This window comes from Acanthisitta chloris, unplaced genomic scaffold, assembly GCF_000695815.1.
Source record: "Acanthisitta chloris isolate BGI_N310 unplaced genomic scaffold, ASM69581v1 scaffold3922, whole genome shotgun sequence".
Classification (NCBI taxonomy): domain Eukaryota; kingdom Metazoa; phylum Chordata; class Aves; order Passeriformes; family Acanthisittidae; genus Acanthisitta; species Acanthisitta chloris.
The window spans coordinates 5420-25887 of record NW_008658662.1 but is presented as its reverse complement, the minus strand read 5'-3'; the positions used below and the strand labels follow the sequence as shown (position 1 = coordinate 25887).

General features: G+C 46.9%; 1 protein-coding gene across 1 annotated transcript in view; it reads left to right on the top strand.

Annotated features, from left to right (window-relative positions):
* LOC103812166 (myosin-3-like) overlaps positions 1-20468 on the top strand; it is a gene marked incomplete at its 5' end in the record, with an annotated part of 33443 nt that overhangs the window by 10310 nt on the left and 2665 nt on the right. The window contains 18 exons of the mRNA XM_009085175.1: positions 410-652; positions 1592-1768; positions 2559-2704; positions 2791-2881; positions 4393-4782; positions 4875-5001; positions 5412-5530; positions 6104-6300; positions 6756-6939; positions 7840-8005; positions 8792-8916; positions 10827-11135; positions 11221-11424; positions 11508-11633; positions 12787-12957; positions 13881-13985; positions 14064-14159; positions 14540-14674. Of these exons, the coding sequence (XP_009083423.1) occupies positions 410-652; positions 1592-1768; positions 2559-2704; positions 2791-2881; positions 4393-4782; positions 4875-5001; positions 5412-5530; positions 6104-6300; positions 6756-6939; positions 7840-8005; positions 8792-8916; positions 10827-11135; positions 11221-11424; positions 11508-11633; positions 12787-12957; positions 13881-13985; positions 14064-14159; positions 14540-14674 (3111 nt within the window). The remainder of the gene's footprint in view (positions 1-409; positions 653-1591; positions 1769-2558; positions 2705-2790; positions 2882-4392; positions 4783-4874; positions 5002-5411; positions 5531-6103; positions 6301-6755; positions 6940-7839; positions 8006-8791; positions 8917-10826; positions 11136-11220; positions 11425-11507; positions 11634-12786; positions 12958-13880; positions 13986-14063; positions 14160-14539; positions 14675-20468) is intronic.

Sequence of the window (20468 nt, the reverse complement as noted above, 5' to 3'; positions counted from 1 at the left end):
CTTCTCTTTTCCATTGTCCTTCAAAAACAGGCATGCAACAGGGACAGAATCTCCACTGCTCTGTACCTGGTCATGTCACTTACACCTGTCCACCTATTTACCTTGTTCCTTGCAAGCTCCTTGCTGTGACTGAGCCCTGGAAGTCTATTGCATGGTACTGCAGTCAAACCATCTGGCCAGGTGACAGGAGGTGTGTCTACCATGGGATTCTGGCCCAGTTTCCTAGCCAAGGCTGAGCATGACAATTTCCTCATGATTGAGCCATGTGCATTACTGTGATTTGCATAGAAAATTCTGCCCTGACTTGTGCTATCAGTTTTCTGGATGTGGCACTCGAACAACGTTGAACAACAAATGCCTTTTGTCACTTTTATGATACATATAATGTCATTGCAATGTGTTCTGACAGGAGAGTGAAAATCTAGCTGATGCTGAAGAGAGATGTGAAGGACTCATCAAAAGTAAAATCCAGCTGGAAGCTAAAATTAAAGAACTGAATGAAAGAATGGAGGATGAAGAGGAGACAAATGCTGAGCTGACAGCAAAGAAGAGGAAACTTGAGGATGAGTGTTCTGAGCTGAAGAAAGATATTGATGACCTTGAAATGACTCTGGCCAAAGTGGAAAAGGAGAAACATGCCACAGAGAATAAGGTGACAGAGGAGTCAGGGAATTATTCCTCCCAGACAGCTGTCAGTTTGGGGAAAGTTAGAGTCCTTCCTAAGTGCTCTGAACAAAGTGAGATGTGCCCAAGGCACAGCAGAGAGGCATCTTCACTCAATCAGCAGACAGAACTTTTTCTGTTAAAATCTCAACTTCCTCTTAGGACAAATGTATTTTTGTGACAGTCCAAAAAGAGTTGAGAGGTTTTATGGTGCTTGACAGACAATTTCCATACTTGGCTGTTTGCACTCTTAAGGAATCAGCACATTTGTGTCTCCTGTGACAACAGAGGGTTAGGATGCTTGAGAGCAGCTCAGCACAGAACAGCCAAGCTGGTCCTTTCTCACATGCCCTAAGAACTGATTTTTGCAAATGTTCAATGTTTTCTTATTATTCTTTCATGTTTTAGAAGTTCAGGCCTCAGCTAGGATGAACAGCCTTTCCTTCTGGTGGCCTGATGATACCACAAGAGTTCTTCCTGACTTCTAAGGTCCAGACTGTCAGTGTAGAAAGGAAAGTCTAGATCAGGTGGTTATTAACTCATTTACCTCCCAGTTGTTTTCATAGCAAATATATCACATGCAGGTAAGAAATTTTTTGAGCAAGAGCAGAAGGGTTTTGTAAACTCCAGTGGGAAAATTTTGCAGAGGCAAGTGAAGATCTAGCACATGTTCCACTGTAGAACTCAATGGGATAGGGCTGGGGGGTCACAAACAGCTAAAGTAAGAATTCCTACCATTGCAGGACCAGAGAGGTGAGACTGTCAGGTATAACACTTGCTGCTCCTCTCATCACAATCAATACAGACATTCTCTGGAGAGCATTTTGACTACATCCATGCAAGGTTTTGCAACGGTGCACTCACTGTGTTCTCAGTCTGCCATTTCCCAAGGCAACCCCTCATGGTATGGATGCTATCTGTCTGACAGGTGAAGAATCTTACAGAAGAGATGGCAGCCCTGGATGAAACTATTTCTAAACTCACTAAGGAGAAAAAGGCCCTCCAGGAAGCTCACCAGCAGACTCTGGATGACTTGCAAGTTGAGGAAGACAAAGTTAGCACACTCACCAAAGCCAAGACCAAACTGGAGCAGCAAGTGGATGATGTAAGGAAATGTTTTTGGGGTCCAGACACTGGAATAGGTCTGCCCAGGGAGGTGGTGGAATCACCATCCCTGGGGGCTTTGAAGAGGCATCAATATAGGGCACTGGGTGACATGGTTTGGTGGTTCAGGGGTGGCAGTGGTAGTGCAGAATGATGATTGGACTTGATGGCCTTAAAGGCCTCTTCCAATCTTGATGATTCTATGATTCCATGTGTATGCAGATGCTCTGACAGATTAGAAGAGACTCGAAATCTGTAGATAGGAATATAAGTTAACACCTAACACAGTCAAACCATCTCTAATCATTTCAGCTAATAAACCATTGCTAGTTGATAGGGAATCCAGCACATCTTTCATGTTCATCATTTCAGCACCTTTGTGACCTGATTCAATCCATTAGCTGGAGCAGGACATCTGTGGCAGCTTGAAGGTTGCTGCAGAGTTGTGTGTGAATGTACTCCAGGAAGTTATGAACACCAGGAATCTGTCCATATTTAGCAATCTGTATGCTACAGACTGCAGCCACTGGTAAATTCTCATTTCTGTTTGTTCAAAAACTTGTGTTTCAACTGAGCATAGCCAAGCTGTGAGAGCTCAGTGTCTGAAACCAAACCCAGAGGCAACTCTAAGCTCACAGTGAGAGTGTAGCACAGGTGGAGATGAGAAGTACATAGAGGACCTGATTGTTTTCTCTGTTCATCAACTTCCAACTTAGATAGTTGTTTAAATCAAGAAGAGTTACTTTCAAACTCTAATTTATGTGTTTTGAAGTCTGTTCTATATGTTTTAGCTTGAAGGATCTCTGGAACAAGAGAAGAAACTGCGAATGGACCTTGAGAGAGCAAAGAGAAAACTAGAGGGTGATCTGAAAATGGCTCAGGATTCCATCATGGATCTGGAAAATGACAAGCAACAGACAGATGACAGGCTGAAAAAGTATTGCACTGACCCCTTCTGCTCTGAGTTCTGAGATTCAGGTTTTATCTTAACCCTACTGAATTTGCATTCTTGTTCTTCGACAGAAAGGATTTCGAAATTAGCCAGTTGCAAAGTAAAATTGAAGATGAGCAGGCTCAGAGTTCTCAGCTGCAAAAGAAAATTAAGGAGCTTCAGGTACACTCTACGAGTTATTTATATTTTTAGTAGCAAAGCACAAGTTTCTTAGAACTTATTCTTAGACCATTCTACAAAAATATTTTCCTGCACATGGATAAAACCATTAATATGGACTCTGGGTGCTGTCCCCATCTCAGGGCACTTTTGCAGAAACTCTGACCTCTACTCATACATATAACTATGTAGGAAACTCCTTAGGTGGAGATTACAGCAGGCCTGGAAAAATTCCCAGCCCTGGAGGTGTTCACAGCCAGGTTGGATGAGCCTTGAGCAACCTGCTCTGGTGGGAGGTGTCCCTGCCCAGGGCAGGGGTTGGGGCTGAAGGACCTCTAAGCTCCATTCCAAGCCCTAAAATTCTATGAAAGTGACACAGACGTGATGCCACTGAGAACTGCTTTTCAAAGAAAACAATAGGATAAGACATAATGTGTCATCACCAGGACAGAGATCACCTTCTAAAGGCAGAGCCAGGAGGACAGTTCTCTTCAGTGCTATTATCCCATGATGGCTCATCTCAAAGTTCCTTCCATCCTGTTTGCTGATGAAGAAAGGACACTATGTTGTTTTGGCCTAACCTGTGGGAAATTTCTAAGAAAATCACATTCCTCTACATATTCCTGTGACACAGCCTCTACTTCTTCAGAAAAGTGGAACTCTAAACCCCTCACAAAATAATAAATCCATTCTGAGCTACAACAGAAAATGAAATAACAGATTTTACATTCACTGTCGTGCCAAAACTGAATATTGCTTGTCCTAGTACACAAGTCAGTGAAATTTCCAGTGATGCTTATATAAATGGATGTGAATGTTCACTCTTTATTCATAGATTCATAGATTGTTCAGGGGTTGGAATGGAGCTTAGAGATGATCCAGCCCCAACCCCTGCCCTGGGCAGGGACACCTCCCACCAGAGCAGGTTGCTCAAGGCTCATCCAACCTGGCTGTGAACACTGCCAGGGTTGGGGCAGCCACAGCCTCCCTGGGCAACCTGGGACAGTGTCTCACCACCCTCACAGGGAAAACTTCTGCATAAGATCCAGTCCAAATCTCCCTTCTTGCAAGTGCTCCCCAGTGCTCCTTGTCCTGTCCCTGCAGCTCCTAACACAGAGTCTCTCTGCAGCTTCCCTGGAGCCCCTTCAGCTCCTGGCAGGTGCTCTGAGGTCTCCACACAACCTTCTCTTCTCCAGGCTCAACAGCTCCAGCTCTCTCAGCCTGTGCTCACAGGGGAGATGCTCCAGTGCTCTGAGCATCTTTGTGGCCTCCTCTAGACTTGCTCCAACAGTTCCATGCCCTTCTAAACTTGAGGACAGCAGAACTGTATGCACTACTCCATGTGTGGTCTCACCAGAGGAGAGTGGAGGAAAATAATCACCTTCAACCTGCTGCCCACGCTCCTTTGATGCAGCCCAGGATTCAACTGGCTTTCTGATCTTAGTGTAATCCCTTAGTGATCATTTCATATTTGTCTATTCACAAGTTCTCATTTAATCAATTAACTCTCACAGGCTCGAATAGAGGAACTGGAGGAGGAAATTGAGGCCGAACGTGCTATCCGGGCAAAGTCTGAGAAGCAGCGAGTTGACCTGTCCAGGGAGCTCGAGGAGATCAGCGAGCGCCTGGAAGAAGCAGGAGGAGCCACAACAGCTCAGATTGAGATGAACAAGAAGCGTGAGGCAGAGTTCCAGAAGATGCGCCGTGACCTCGAAGAGGCCACGCTGCAGCACGAGGCCACGGCTGCCGCCCTGCGCAAGAAGCACGCGGACAGCACCGCTGAGCTCGGGGAGCAGATCGACAACCTGCAACGTGTCAAGCAGAAACTGGAGAAAGAGAAGAGTGAGCTGAAGATGGAGATTGATGACCTGGCCAGTAACATGGAGTCTGTCTCCAAAGCCAAGGTTGCTGCACAGGAGGAAACATTTCTCACCATTACCACTGTTCTTGTGGACAGTTATCTGAGCTGAAGGTTGTGCTTTCTGTCTCCTCACAGAGCAACTTAGAAAAGATGTGCCGAGCTCTTGAAGACCAGTTCAGTGAAGTCAGAGCCAAAGATGATGAGCATGTGAGACTAATTAATGATCTGAACACACAGAGATCACGTCTACAGACCGAGAATGGTACGTCCCTAGTTGAAATGTAAGTCAAGGACAAGTCAAATGTCAAGTATTTAAATATGCTGCCTGAAGGCCTGTGTTGTTGCCACATATATTACTGAAAAAAACTCAGAAGGTAGAATTTCTTCCTGGGGGCAGTCCTGGAAACTCCACCCAAGGACACACAGAACCAAATCAAAGAAGCACTGTCAATCAAAATGAACACCTGAGTTTGTGGGCAGTTCATCTCCTTTCCTTTGATGCCGCTACAGCATTTGTCTTTGACAGATTTTTCTATTGGTGGGAACAAAATTGCTACCCTCCCCTTCAGTTTACCACACTGTCTTCCAATCACCTTCCACATGGCTAGCTGCTCTCATTCCTTTGTTTTATAGCTTATATCTCTGTCTAAAAAATAACCTTTTTCTCATTAGGTGAACTCAGTCGGCAGCTGGAGGAGAAGGAGTCCTTGATCTCTCAGTTGACTCGAGGCAAACACGCTTTCACTCAGCAGACTGAAGAGCTGAAGAGGCAACTAGAGGAAGAAAATAAGGTGAATGGTTTTCATTTGTACCAACAAATAATACACTAATGCACTACAACAATAAATGACAGAAAAGTGGAGCTATCAGAACCGTGAAAATTTTGAACTTTGCCTCGGAATGTCACACAGAGACACAAGACATTCAATAAGAAAAACAGCCTAAGTACTTCACATCTTCTGAAGTTCAAAAACGTGAGGGAATTGAATGAAAACAGTTCTCTGTGCATACCTTGCTGCTACAGGAAATCCCTGAGGCAAAGCAAACAGCAGCAGACAAAAAGAGGAACAGAGCAGGAGTGTTTGTACCTTGTCTGCCACTGGATTTATTCTGTCTTTGCCCGAAGCTCTTGGTGCAGATGAGTTTGAGAGGTTGTATCCCAAGACAAGCAGGACAAGCACCTGACCTTGTTCAACAACATCAAGTCTGAAACAGAGTCCCTAATGCTATTCATTTTGCAGCTTCTATTCCTCTAACAATGTAGCACATGGGCAGGGAGGTACAAAATTTTATCAAACTACAGTAAAAAAGTCTAGTCACAAATTGCTAGCGTTTTGACAAGTTGTATCACTTCAACTCCCAAGGCCAAGAATGCCCTGGCCCACGCCTTGCAGTCTGCTCGCCACGACTGCGACCTGCTCCGGGAGCAATATGAGGAGGAGCAGGAAGCCAAGGGGGAGCTGCAGCGAGCCCTGTCCAAGGCCAACAGCGAAGTGGCTCAGTGGAGAACCAAATACGAGACGGACGCGATTCAGCGCACGGAGGAGCTGGAGGAGGCCAAGTATGTGGAAGGATGGTCTGGACCAAAAAGGATATTGAAGTATAAATGAGTGAAGGAATTGAAGGAAACCAAAATTGAAGTGGGAATATGCAGAGCAGAGTGAGTTGTGTTAGGAGTGAAAAGGGGAGTGAGTAGACATCTAAAGGAAGAGTAGGGGTTGAGACTTGGGAGTGTCTACAGAAAGACTTCCAGTGCATTGAGTTAATCATAGCTGTTGAAAAATTACATTCTTTACACTGCCTGGATCTGTGGTCCCTCTCCAAATTGATACAGTTCATACTTGGATATGTACTGTCTCATCCTCTGCCCCACTCCAGAGTGCTATGTCATCGTAGGCTCCCAGCACCACAGCATTCCATGTTGCTCTCTCTGCCCATCTCCCCCATCCCAAACTCCTCTCATGTCCATTTTCTGAGAGTTTTCCTTTCCTCAGTGCTGCTTGTCTCATCCTGCAGGAAGAAGCTTGCCCAGCGCCTGCAGGACTCAGAGGAGCAGATTGAGGCTGTCAATGCCAAGTGTGCCTCACTGGAGAAGACCAAGCAGAGGCTGCAGGGGGAAGTGGATGACCTCATGATTGATGTGGAGAGGTCAAATGCAGCCTGTGCAGCACTTGATAAAAAGCAGAAGAACTTTGACAAGGTTCGTTCAAACACCACGGCAGACCTGAACATCCTTAGACATTTGACATGCCAGGCCAAACTCTGAAATGATGAAAGTTCTGCACTCACAGTAACATAAATGGTATTTTATCCAAAGCAAACTTATGGTGAGGAGCACATAATGGGGCATAGAGTAAAGGTAAAGTCACAGTGTAAGTAACCCCAGATGACCACAGCAAATAATAAAGTAGCTTTCTGATAGTTTTAAAAGCCGTGAAGTCTTCACAGGGGAGACTGGGAAGATCCATATCTAGTCTTTGGTCAAACAGACTGTATTCACATGTATTCACATGCAAGCTAACAAGCCCTGACTTTTGCCTGGTGCCATCTTTGCATTTGGATTAGTCACAGTCTTAGACTCCTGTAAAGTTCCAACTTTCACTGCCTTTACTAACAGCTAGAAGAATGCACTGTTGGACCAAGTGATGTTGCACAGCCCTGTGCCTTGGCCCAGCCTTCTGTGAAGGAATTAAGAGACTGTGCTAAAAATGCTCCCTGTAGGGCTGTGGTATCCATCTCAGGAGAGAACTGGTAGAGTATGACCTTTCTTGGTGAGCTGAGTCCAAGACCACTGGTGCTGCAATAACACAACAGCTCACACATCCTCCTTCAGACCAATCTCATTGTGTCCAGGCTGGTGTCAAACCAAACTCCTGCCTCAGAACTTGGGGCATGCACTAGTGCTGGCTGAAGAGGTGAATTTAAGCAGATTCCCCCAAACCAGCCTAGAGGATGTATCACAGTGAGTTGACTGTCACAGGCAGAGGACAGTCCATAGGAACAGACTAAGCCAATCTATGCCCCTTGGGTTCCTGTCCTGTAAGGGTGCAGAGACAGGAGTGGTGCAGAATGACCCATTCTCATGCTCCTGTCACTGCAGATCCTGGCTGAGTGGAAGCAGAAGTACCAGGAGAGTCAGGCTGAGCTGGAAGCTGCCCAGAAGGAGTCTCGCTCCCTCAGCACGGAGATCTTCCGCATGAAGAATGCCTACGAGGAAATACTCGACCAGGCTGAGACTGTCCGGCGGGAGAACAAGAACCTCCAGCGTAAGTCCAGACCTCTCTCAGATGGCATCCACCATGAGCCCTAAGATGCTCCCACTTTTCTGGGCTACCAGAGCTCTGCCCCTTCCCAGGGTTTTGTTCTTTGTGATTTTCCCACAAAGGTCAGGTGATTTTCTTTCCTGTTCAGCTGATCATTAAGTCACCTGCTCATTCCTACATCTACAGCTCATTTCAGCATCCTGCTTCCTCCTGGTATTCCCTCTCCTTCACACCATCATGTTCCTACACATGGATAGGGACCAAGTCAATTCAATAGATAGAAATGATGATGATACTCCGTTCCTTCACCTTCCTTCAGCCACTGCCATTAGAAAAAATCTGGAGGGCTGTTGTCAGTCTCCTGATTAATGGAGGATCATGGAGCTGTGGCACAATGGATTGGCATTTAATAGGCAAACTAATCATATAAAGGAAATACAAGTCAGATCTTTTTTTGTGAACTGAATGGTCCCTGGAGAGTATTTCAGATTAGAGAGAACAACCAAACAGGGCTGCTTCTGGAGGCTAATTTCACTACTCAGAGGAAGTTGACATTATTTGCTGAGCTCATTCCAGCTGGTCCCTCTCATTTTCAAACTGCACACTGAACTGGGCAGAGCAGGTTATGAGAAATAAAGACTGTACACAAGACAAGACCTATTATTTCTCCTCACTGCTGCATCACATTACATCAGTATCTCTCCTGTCACTCTCATTGCCAAAGAGGAATTGCAGGTGCCACTGATTACATTAACTAAGATGAGCTGAGTATGTGTTTTCTGGTTGCAGAGGAAATTTCTGATCTGACTGAACAGATTGCTGAGTCTGGAAAAGCCAATCATGGGCTGGAGAAAGCAAAGAAGCAAATTGAGCAAGAAAAGTGTGACCTGCAAGCAGCATTAGAAGAAGCAGAGGCAAGTGTCCTTAGGAAGGGGCTTGTTGCTAGAGAAATCCAGGATGGAGAAAGCTCGGATATGTATTTTAGAATCCTGTTTATCCTGAAACTGTTCCAAAGATGCAGTATGAGGGCACAGACAGAGCAAGCAGCACAGGGTCTGCTCCTCCCTAATCTGGCATTCCTTGGTCTGCTATCGTGCACCAAAAAAACTCAATCACAGCCTAAAATTGAGCTCATTTTGCACCATCTGTCTGAATTTGCTCCTGTGGAAGCTGAAGAAAAGTAATTTGTGTTTCAGAACTCTGACAATGTTTGTTTTCTAGTCAAACTAATCATGGATGTTTTCAGAGAAGGTTTAATCCATACTTCAAACTTTTCTCCATGTCACCTCCTGCTCAAAGCAAACTGAATGCTGACAATGAGGACAATATTTCTTCAGTTCCTCTATTCTGAATGGACAGGAGTTAATAAGATGTTCAAAGAGGAGTCAGTTCACAGGACATGGTATAAACATGAAGAGGTTGCTGGGGATCAGATGAATCTAGGAGTACACTGATACAGACATGCTTTGCTAGCACAGGCTGCACACCAGGTCCCCTAATTGCAGGATTTCTGTCTTGCTTACCATCTCTGGCTACCCCTCACCTATCCATAACTCTATTTTTTGCCAGTCCATGCCAGATTGCAGCTCCTCCAGTTCCCTTTTGTTGGGTTCTGCCTTCCGTTCCCTATCTGTCCTGACTATCTCTTGGAAAAGCTTTTGTTGCTTCTGTATAACCATAGCTGATTCTCCCAAAAAAGTCTTTGAGAGCATTTCCCAAGCTGCCCATGGTATAGCTAGTGCATACCTTGAACACAGAGACATGGAATTAACTCAGGTTGGACAGAATCTCTGGAAGTCTTTAGTCCAACCTCCTGGCCAAAGCAGGACCAACTTCAAAGTTACAGTAGGTTGCTCAAAGCCTTGTCTAAGTGGTCATTATAGCTTTCAAGTATTGCTGGACAATCTTTACCATTGTGATATCATTCTCATGGGAAAATATTTTTAACCTTATAAAGTCAGGATTTCCCTGGTATCAAGCTCTGACTGTTGCCATGTGTCTTTTGCTGCCCACCAGCAAGAAGAGCCTCACTTTATTTAACCTGTAACTCCACTCAGGTAGAAAATTAAGTAACACACAACTGGCACATCTCTAGACCTCACTAGACAGGTAGGCAATAGGAGCAAGAGTCACAGTGGCCATGAAATCCATCTGCTTTAATTCATGCATCTAAATGCCATCAATCTAATCCTGAATTGTAATGTACCACAGGTTCATTACAGAGTCAAAAATGAGAAACGGGCACCTCTGGAGGGTCTGTTCTTACAGGGGATGCCAAGGCTACATCAGCTGTTAGTTCCCTGGATGCACTTAGCCCTGTCCACTGCTTGTAAAGGCCAAGGCTCAGGCTTTTAGCTCCCAGACAACTGAAGCAAGATAACACCAGTACCAGAGGGAAAAGGCTGTGTGGAAGGGGAACACATCTACATGGTCCCTGGGCTGGGACAAAGTGCAGAGCTCCTAAGCAGAACTCAGCACAGAGATGTGAAGGCAAACTCCTTCTGAGCAGGAGCCTTGGCTGTCCCACTTTGTTTTCACGTGATTTATTATCTCTGCAGTGTCAATACAGCCCTCAGTGCCCAGACCTTGTGGTGCTGGAGGCATTTTCCCAGGGAGTCTTATTCCTAAAATACCATATAATCTCCAGCTGAGATATCTTGAGTATGGAATAGGAGTTAACTTTCTCAGTGCTTGGCCTTTCCTAAAGGTTCACAGTAAGGAAAACACACCTGCCCTCCTGGCTGGAAATGGTCATGTTTTCTGCATGGACCTTTCCCAGCAATGGACATTGCAGAGACAAATTATAACCTTTTAACCCTGACAGGGCTCTTTAGAGCATGAAGAGGGAAAAATCTTACGTGTTCAGCTGGAGCTGAACCAGGTGAAGTCAGATGTTGATAGAAGGACTGCAGAGAAAGATGAGGAAATCCAACAGCTGAAGAGGAATCACCAGAGGGTATTAGAGTCTATGCAGACCACACTGGATGCTGAGATCAGAAGCAGAAATGATGCCCTGAGGCTGAAAAAGAAGATGGAGGGAGATCTGAATGACATGGAAATACAGCTGAGCCATGCCAACTGTCAGGTAGCAGAGACACAGAAGCACCTGAAAGCTGTGCAAGGGCAGCTCAAGGTAGGGCCCACAAGGCTACTGTCCCACAGCTCTTTGCCCCTCACTCTGCTTGCCTCTGAGTCTCATGGTGTTCTCACCTCCAAAGGATTCCCAGCTCCATTTGGATGATGCTTTGAGAGAGAATGATGACCTGAAAGAGCAACTTGCTATGGTAGAGCGTAGGAACACACTGATGACAACAGAAATGGAGGAGATGAGAGCTGCTATGGAGCAGACGGAGCGAGCCCGAAAGGTTTCTGAGCAGGAGCTGACAGATGCCAGTGAGCGAGTGCAGCTGCTCCACTCACAGGTATTTGGCATCTCCTTTCCCATAGGTGTGTGGGAGGAGCACAGATGGGGTGGGAATGACCAATCTTCTGACTGTCCCAACAGAACACGAGCCTCCTCAACACCAAGAAGAGACTGGAAGTGGACATCACTCATTTACAGAATGAAGTTGAGGACAGCATTCAGGAAGCCAGAAATGCAGAGGAGAAAGCAAAAAAAGCAATCACAGATGTGAGTTCTCTTGCTTGCCTCCCTTTTTCCACCGCCACAGTCACTTTTACAGTTTAGAAAGGCAGGTAGAGGAGAGCCAAATCATCAACAGAAAATATCAGTGACACACAGTCCCTCCCACCTGGGCCTCACACATCCTGTGCCCCACAGCAATGACCCTTCAGTCTAGGTCCTCATGTCCTGCTCGCAGTCTGTGTTGACATATACCCCACACCCATTCCCTTCTGCTTGCAAAGCAAATGTAATAGACAGGATAGAACAGATGGTGGCAAAATTGTAATGGGAAAAGAGTAGTTTGAGCCAAGGCCTGTTTAGGCACAGCACAGAGAAGCAGAAGTGAAGGCTAAAATCATACACAGTTCTATACAAAGCCAGGTAAGAAATAAAAGGAGAGAATAAAAATGCTTCGTTTACACAAGGCTACAGTTCCACACCGTCAGAAGTAACAATCTGATGCTGCAGGATATGGTTTAGGGGTTACAGCAGCAGCAGGTCAGTGCTTGGACTCAATGATCTTAGAGGTCTCCTCCAACCTCAATAATTCTAATGCTTAGGACTACCTAGAAAAGGTATATGGAAAGGAAACAGAAAGTGGTGACATTATTGCATGAAGTCTGTGGTCCTGACTGCCCATGAGCAGCAGTGCTGCAGGTCCCCTGACCTCTCTGCCCTGCCATGGTGGTGACAGCTGTCCATCCTGGGTTCTGAGCACCTCAGTGGGCACAAGTTCTTTGGTACAGTTTGAGGTACTCAGGGTCATTTCATTGGCAAAAACTGCTTAGGAGTCTTGACCTTTTGGAAAATCTATGCTCCAAACAGCCACTCAGAGTCATTTGGGAGCCCAGAGTTGGAGTGCTAGCTGGTGATACTTCAAGATACCCCTAATTTTCCCTGACTTAAAAAATGAACCTTTGAACCATTTGCATGCTTTTTTTTTTTGCTGACATCAACCCATTCCCCAAGGCCGTTTCAGAACCACAGATTCTGAGGAACAGTGACCCTCTTTGTGTGACAGAGCTTTAACAAGGCCATGGGCACTGACTGAGAAAGTGCAGAGCCACACAGCAAAGTGAGGTTGGGCATTGCTCCCAGGGACACAGAACTGCTGGGGTGGGAAAGGCATATTTGTAACACAACTGTGCACTACAACCAGGCTGCCATGATGGCAGAAGAGCTGAAGAAGGAGCAGGACACCAGTGCCCACCTGGAGAGGATGAAGAGGAATCTGGAACAGACGGTGAAGGATCTGCAGCACCGTCTGGATGAGGCTGAGCAGGTGGCATTGAAGGGTGGCAAGAAGCAACTCCAGAAGCTGGAGGCCAGGGTATGGTGAAGACTTGGGCAGACTCGAGTGAGGTTTCTGAGCTGGCTCTTAGTTGCTGGAACCACTTGGGAATATGACAACAAGGTCAGCCCCAGGTGTACCCAGAGGGTTTGCTGAGAGCTGTGCTGAGTAGTCAATCATTGCACTGTGGGTGCAATCAAAAGGTTCAGAACAGGAGTAGAAGTTAGCAAGTTTATAGACATACTTGAGGGAACAGGCATAGATATGCCACCTTACACCTCTAATCCAACAGCTGTAGAAGCTGGCAAAGTGTGAAGGGAGCAAAGAGCAGTCAGGTATCCATGCTGTGCCTAAGTATTTTCTGCTGCTGCCCATCCCAGCAGCAGAGCACTGGGCTAGGTGGACGACTTGCCTGACCCATGGACTGTGCTGTTCAGCTGTTTCTGTTTCAAAATACAGCACGGCTGACTGGGAACTTGGTGCTCTTGGCTTTGAAAGGAAATACCCACACAGAAATAAAAACACTGGTGTCCAGCTTTGACTGACAGATACTGCAGAAGAGGGATGGAGCACTGGGAGGTTGTTAAGGACTTTTCATGAGGATGAAAGACAACAAAGCTAACAAATGAAATTGATTTTCCCCATTTACATGGTGACCATTGACAAAACCTTCCCCTCCCTGTTCCAATTCCCTCTTCTCTGACAGATTTAAGCCTAATTTTGATTAGACATGTCCCAGGTATGCACAGCTAAGTTCCTTTTATAGATAACCATGAACTCACAGGCTGTATCACTGCCAACACAGCATAGTGAGCAGTTTTCAGCTAGTCTAGACCCAAGAAGCAGCTGCAGGAAACTGCCCTGCCATGCCAGTTTCACCACAGCCTTAGTCTGCAGAACCCTGGTTGCCAGGATCCTGCAGCAGAATCAGCTTGCTGCTTCACCAAGATTCTGTGTTTCAGATCAATGAGTTAGAAAATGAGCTTCACGCTGAGCAGAAACGAGGCATAGAGTCCCTGAAAGGAGCTCGCAAGTACGAACGGAGGCTGAAGGAGCTCACTTACCAGGTATTGCAATCCCTCTGCCCTCTCACATGGGTCACCTTGGTCCATCCTCCAAGCCTCACGGATATTCACTTCCTACAGTCCGAAGAGGATAAGAAAAATATTCTCCGGCTCCAGGACCTGGTGGACAAGCTGCAGCTGAAAGTGAAAGCATACAAAAAACAGGCTGAGGAAGCTGTGAGTGCAGCTCTCTTTTCAGTGGGCCCTGGGTGGAGATTTCTAAAAGCACTGAGCTCCCAAGTTCACTAAAATAACTAACTACTCAGTTTGACAGAGGAGTTATGGCCACTGCCTTTGTATTTCCTTACTTTATAAAGACTTCTAGCTCACAGCAAAGTGGACACAGCTCTAATTAACCTGGAGCCAATTTCCCCAGCTGGAACCGATCAGGACTAATTGCTCTGACTTCTGAGTGGTCATGTTGTTGACTGTACTAGATAGAAATGCACCAAGTACTGGCAATGCACAGATGCACCTGTGGGGCTAAGGCAGATGTTGATGCTAAGAGGGCAATGCCATGTGTGCCCGTGGCACTGATGGCACTGCCTAACTTTCAGGAGGAACAGGCGAACGCTAACCTCTCGCGGTGCCGCAAGGCCCAGCACGAGCTGGAAGAGGCTGAAGAACGAGCTGACATTGCTGAGTGTCAGGTCAACAAGCTGAGAGCCAAAAGTCGTGACATTGAAGGCCAGGTGAGTTGGTGGGCTGCACAGAGGGACTATTCCCATGCAGCAGGTGCCCCAAAGTTCTCTGCCCAAACACCTGGAATGGAGCCATAGCTGTATTCCTTCCACGCTCACTTCCTTTGAGTGTTCTCACAAAGGAAGGCCAGAAATTGGCACTTATTCAGAACCACTGTGTTTTGAAAGTCCTTTGGGTGCCTCCCAAGAGGGAGATGAGATATGATCGACTCAAAGAATCCAGGTTTTTCAGCAGAATTGGGAGATAATGGTCCTTACTTAGTGCCATGGTCTAGTAACCACAGTAGGGTTGGACTTGATGATCTCTGAGGTCTTTGACAACCCGGTTGATTCTACGACTCGGCATAGCCACAGACCTGAAAATACCTCACAAATAGCTCAATTGCTTCAATAGCGTCTACAGTATCTTCCCTTTTTTTATATTTAGAAATCAGAGAAGTGAGGTCCCTGACCAGAGCTGCTGCAGGTTCCCTCCTCATATAGACTACTATGCATCCAGCAGATACTCATTGCTTTCTTCAAGTAGCTTGTTACTTTCTTCAGGTAACCAGGTGTGCATGTAACTGATAGTATATTTAGCCAACCTTAAGTAGAAGCTGTGAGAAATAAAAACAAACCTGAGTGATGCTCTGGTGACTGAAGGACTATTGATTCATCACGAGATAGCCAGTGGGAGTCTGTGAATGGATGCAGCAGGTACAGCAGCAATTCCCAAAGTCCAGGCAGAAGGGTTCTCATGGCAATGGCAACACACTCCTGTTTGTCTTCTCAGTTCTGATTTTCCTGTTTGAGAGAAGCTTACAGGACCTGAGCTGCTGTGTGCTGCTGCCTCCACAGCCCCTGTGGGGACAGGGAGAGTGGCTCGTCCTGGCAGGGTGTCTGGGGGGCAGTGCCCTACGCTGCGGGGAAGGCTGTGTGGAACGAGGTGTGTTAGGGGAAGGGAGGGAAGAGAAGGGCATCAGACCCATGCAGTGTGTGTGTGTATCTGCTCCATGCAGTGTGTGTGTGTGTGGGGAGATCTGCTCCATTTGGTGGGAGAGTGGGATCTGCTCCACGCAGTGCATGTGTGTGGGATCTCTCCATGCGACATGTATGGGGAGGCAGATCCTCTCCACACGGTGTGTTTGGGGAGGCAGATGAGCCCCACACGGTGTGTTTGGGGAGGCAGATGAGCTCCACGCAGTGTGTTTGGGGACGCAGATGAGCCCCACACGGTCTGTTTGGGACGCAGATGAGCTCCACGCCGTTGCGGGTGGGTGTGTGTTGACCTGCTCCTCGCGGGGAAGGCTTTGCTCCACGTGCGCTGGGGGTGACTGCTCCGCCCGGAGCGTGTCCCGCTGTCCTCCCATTCCCTTTTCATATGTTTCAGTGATTGGAAAATACATTTTTTTTTTAACAAAGCTCTTTTCCAGACCAGTGCTTTATTTAATTCTTTTATTGCTGTTCTATGCCTTTGTATGCTCTTTGCAGAAACAGATGGCTGCTACAGCTTTGTCATTGTAAAATCATGGCAACTTATGGAAAGTTCACATCAATCACTGACAGCTCTTAGGATGAGTTATATAGAAACTGATTCATATGTAGTTGAAGTTAGTTCTTTACATTCATGAAGTAAAAACTGCAACAGCAATGAACATGGTCAGCTCTCCCCTGGACAACACCTCAGAATTACTCAGAAGTACTGCCTCTCCTTAGAGAGACTGGACAGGGGGACAGGGGTGCGGGATACGGAGTGCGGGATACAGAGTGCGGGACAGGTTATGCAGGACAGGGGTGCGGGACAGGGGTGCGGAATGGGGGTGCGGGACACGGAGTGCGGGATGCGGAGTGCGGGACAGGGGTACGGGACAGGTTGTGCGGGACGGGGGTACCCGGAGCCGCAGCCCCTGTGCCCGGAGCTGCCCCGGTGAGCAGAGCTCTCGCAGCAGGGGGAGGGAACGAGGGGATGCTCAGCCTTTGCTGAGCTGCTCCTCATTGTCTGGGAGAGGACACGGCGTTCAGAACACAGTGACACATCCACGGGCTCGTTGTGAAGTGTCCTAGACGCTGCTGCAGTGAGACAGGTGATCACACAGCCTGAGCCTCCCTGCTGCTGGCCACAGTGCCAAGGCTGGACAGCTGGACAGCCCAAGGGACAGCCAGTGGCTCCAACCACTCTCCTCAGTCCCATTTCTGTCTCCAGCCACCAGTGCCATCACCCCACAGTAGCTGGTCAACCCAGCGAAGGCTCCTGCCTCATCCCCTTCCTGTTCAGCATGCAGTGCCTGCTGCTCGCATCCCCTCGATGCCCTTTTCTCCCGTGTCATTCTTTTCTCCTCTTGTGTATTCATCTGCATCAATTGTTCCCATACATGGTGTTCCATTTGGGTTTCTGTCATCCTCCCCCTGTGTTCTATACCCTGTTATCACTGCTGGCTGTAACCCATGTGCCTCCTGACTGGTCATTCATCCTCCTTTGTGCCAGTCGAGGCTCTCTGGTGTGTTGTTTGCTGCTGCCCCACCGGATGGTGGTCTGCTAATCACTGCTGACAAAAATCATCCCATTGTTTCATCTCCCAGCTCCGTGGCTACCTGCCATCCTTGGCTCTAGCTCGCACGTTCTCCGGCACAGCACTGTCTGTTGTCAGAGATGGATGTGGACAGCTTGGTCACAAACACAGCAGGCTGTTACTTGAGCAGTCATCATGTCCAGCCCCCCAAAATCAGCAGGTCCTGCCCACACTCTCACATGACATGCTGCAGTCTGCATTGCACAGCTGTGCACATTAGGACCATGTCTGCCCCAGCCAACAAACAGTGCTGTGATAAGCACAATGCTAGCAGACAAACCAGTAGATTAGCAGGGTTTATCCTTTTGTTAGGTACAAACCTGTTCTCAATAATTTTATTTGTACATAAAGGAGGAAAAAATGGGAAGGATGAGAAACAGCTCTTGCATGGGAGTTGTGTTCTGTGGGAGTGTTCTTGGGGCTATTTTTTGCTTAATATGATGATGGCTGCAAACAGATTTATCAAGCTGAAAGAAAAGCCTTTGTCTGAAAATTTCTTTGCACTCTCAGAAGCTTCTAGATGTGCTTTGTTGTTGTCATGAGGTCTATAGAGCCATTTGAGTCCTTTGCTTGTCCCAGTACACCGGGAAGGGAGAGGCAATGGGGTGAGCAGATGCAAGAGCACTGTCCATGAGCCAGCATGGGCTGTGCCTTGGCAGGGAGGATCAGTCTGTGTGATCCCCTGTCTTGCTGCAGGAGTGGTTCAACATAGCAGCCTGTTAGATGTGAGGCCATCCGTTAGCTTCTCTGGCTTCCTTTTGTGACCACAGGACATGTCACTTGAATCACCCATGTCATCTGTGCTGCAGAAATCACTCCCTGGTCAGCTGTGTATCTCCACACAGAGACCCAGACAGTAGGAAAGGGGCATGGAGCCTCCAGAGCAAGGACTGGCACACAGGTCTGTGCTCAGCAGTTCCACTAGTAACTCTGGACTGTTCCCAGCTCAGTGGGTTTTGTATTTCTGTATCTCTCTGCTGAGTTCCTGTCACTGAGTTTATAGGATATGCAGGTGCATTTTAGCATTCTGAAAAGAAGCAGATGGTTTCTGCAAACTGAAATAGGATAACTGTTAGGGTTTCAAAATCAACTTTATTTATTTCTTTAAGAACAAGAAATACACCATTTTTCATTTAGCTGAACCAGAGGTAGCAGGAGATATACTCAGGAAATAAAAAAGGATAAGACTCTTTATTTTAGAACAGTAGCAAATCAGCTTAATTAGAGAGCTGGAGCTGTGTCCTACCTCGGTATATACAAAGGATAATTCTTACTGGTTTGCCTATCTGCAAAGGGAAAAGGAGAATTAAAATGCTGATTTAAAACCACACCATGCACACACAGAGCTCATCCCCTCTAGGCATGGTGCCTGCTCCTCCTTTGATGTCCTGGGGCAATGGATAGAAGTGGGATCCATTCCAGTGGCCTACAAGATTCTCTTTCAAGCCTGCAGGGCCTTTTGCTAGGAAAAGGGTAAACTGTGCTGAGAGCTGCAGCCCCTTTCCTTATGCCTGTGACTGACACCAGAACTTCCTGCAGAAAACAGGGACTTCTCAGGAATGAAACAGAGCTCTCGTGTGTCACTGTTGCTCTGGACTTGATTTAGCATCACACTCAGGACAAGAGAACTCAGTGTTTGAACCTTTTTGATCCCATCATAAATTTGGTCTAATTCTATGAAAAATAAAATCCTGAGACAAAACAACTCCATGCATCAGTGCAGACTGGGGATTGACTGCTGGGGTGCAGCCCTGCAGGAAAGGCCTTGGGATTCTGGTGGAAAACAAGCTGGACCTGTGTCAGCATTGCTTCCCTGCAGCAACAGTCATGGGATTGCATGAGCAAGTGGTCAGCAAGTGCAGGGATGTGGTTATTCCCCTCTGCCTGGCACTGGGGAGGTTCATCCGCTATTCTGGGGGCAGTTTTGGAACACACAGCCACACACTCCCCCATCATTATATAGGAGGTGTTGACATACTGGACGGGATCCAACAACAGCCCCAGCATCAGTCAGTGGGAGCACATGCCATGTGAGATGGAAGAGTCACTGGTTGGATTCTCATTGGAAAATGGAGTGAGGAGAAGGTTGGCCACAGTAAGCAAAGCTGTGCTGGGTCTCTGTCAGAGGCAGGTGGTGGACGTGTGGTGTCCACTGGCAGAGAGTTTGCTGCCAACCTGTTGTTCGTAAATGTGTGTCAGCAACAGCAGATCTGAAAGATTAAAGCTGTCAAGGGAAAACTAATGCTGAGTTTCCAAGAGTTTATGGGATTGGATCCTCATCTTCACTACTACTCAGGATGAACATAGTTCTTGCCTGTTTCTTAGAGACTTTCCTGTGTGAGTCATTGTTCAGGAGAGAATAGCAGCTTTATATACAGATGGTTGCAGAACAGAGACACCATTGAGAGGCAAACACTGAGCCATCTATGTCCTGCAGATACAGGCACACACACACACACAGACCAATAACTTCGGCCACAAAAACGCAGCCAGTCCTGCTCAGTGTGTTCAGGCAGAATCTCTGCTCTTTCATAGCATAAGAAATCCCTGATGGAATTCAAGTAATGAGCAATTCATGCTGAAGAGGAAAGCTTAGTGTCAGGGAAGTATCAATGTCCAAACTAGCACACCCAGAGGGAGCTTGGCCAAAGGGCTGCCTAGCTGGATTGCTCTTCGTAGCTGGCCAGAAGCCTAGTTCTCCGTGAGATCAAAAGAGAAGATCAGATGCTCTGGGATCCAGCAAACTGTTGTAGATGATCTGGCAAGCCTAGATCACACCACCAAGATTGATACTAAGCCAGAGAGAAGGATGTTTGAAGGAAGGTTTGGGTGCTTTCATGAGTCTTGGGATATTTTCTTGCCTTTCCAGTGCCTCTCCATGTAATCTTGGACAAGGCCCTTACAGTAGATTCATGCCCACATCTCCATATGCAGGTAACTTTCAATGGTTCAGGTTTGGACATCAGTGCAGCTCTTAGGAGATAAAGATCACTGTGGGTGGGTTGAGTCTGTTTTTGTGAGGCAGCACAAACCTCAGATGGAACAGACAAGGGACAGGTTCTAAAATATAGTGCCTGCTCTGGAAACCCTTCCTACAGAATTTGATGGATGCCAAAAGTTTGCATGGGCTCAAAACTAAATAACTGCCCTAAATAAGGAAGTTACCTAATAAATAGGTATCACCTCTAACTGGGGAGGACCTGAGCTATCTGCAGGAAATCTAGAGGCTGTTTTCA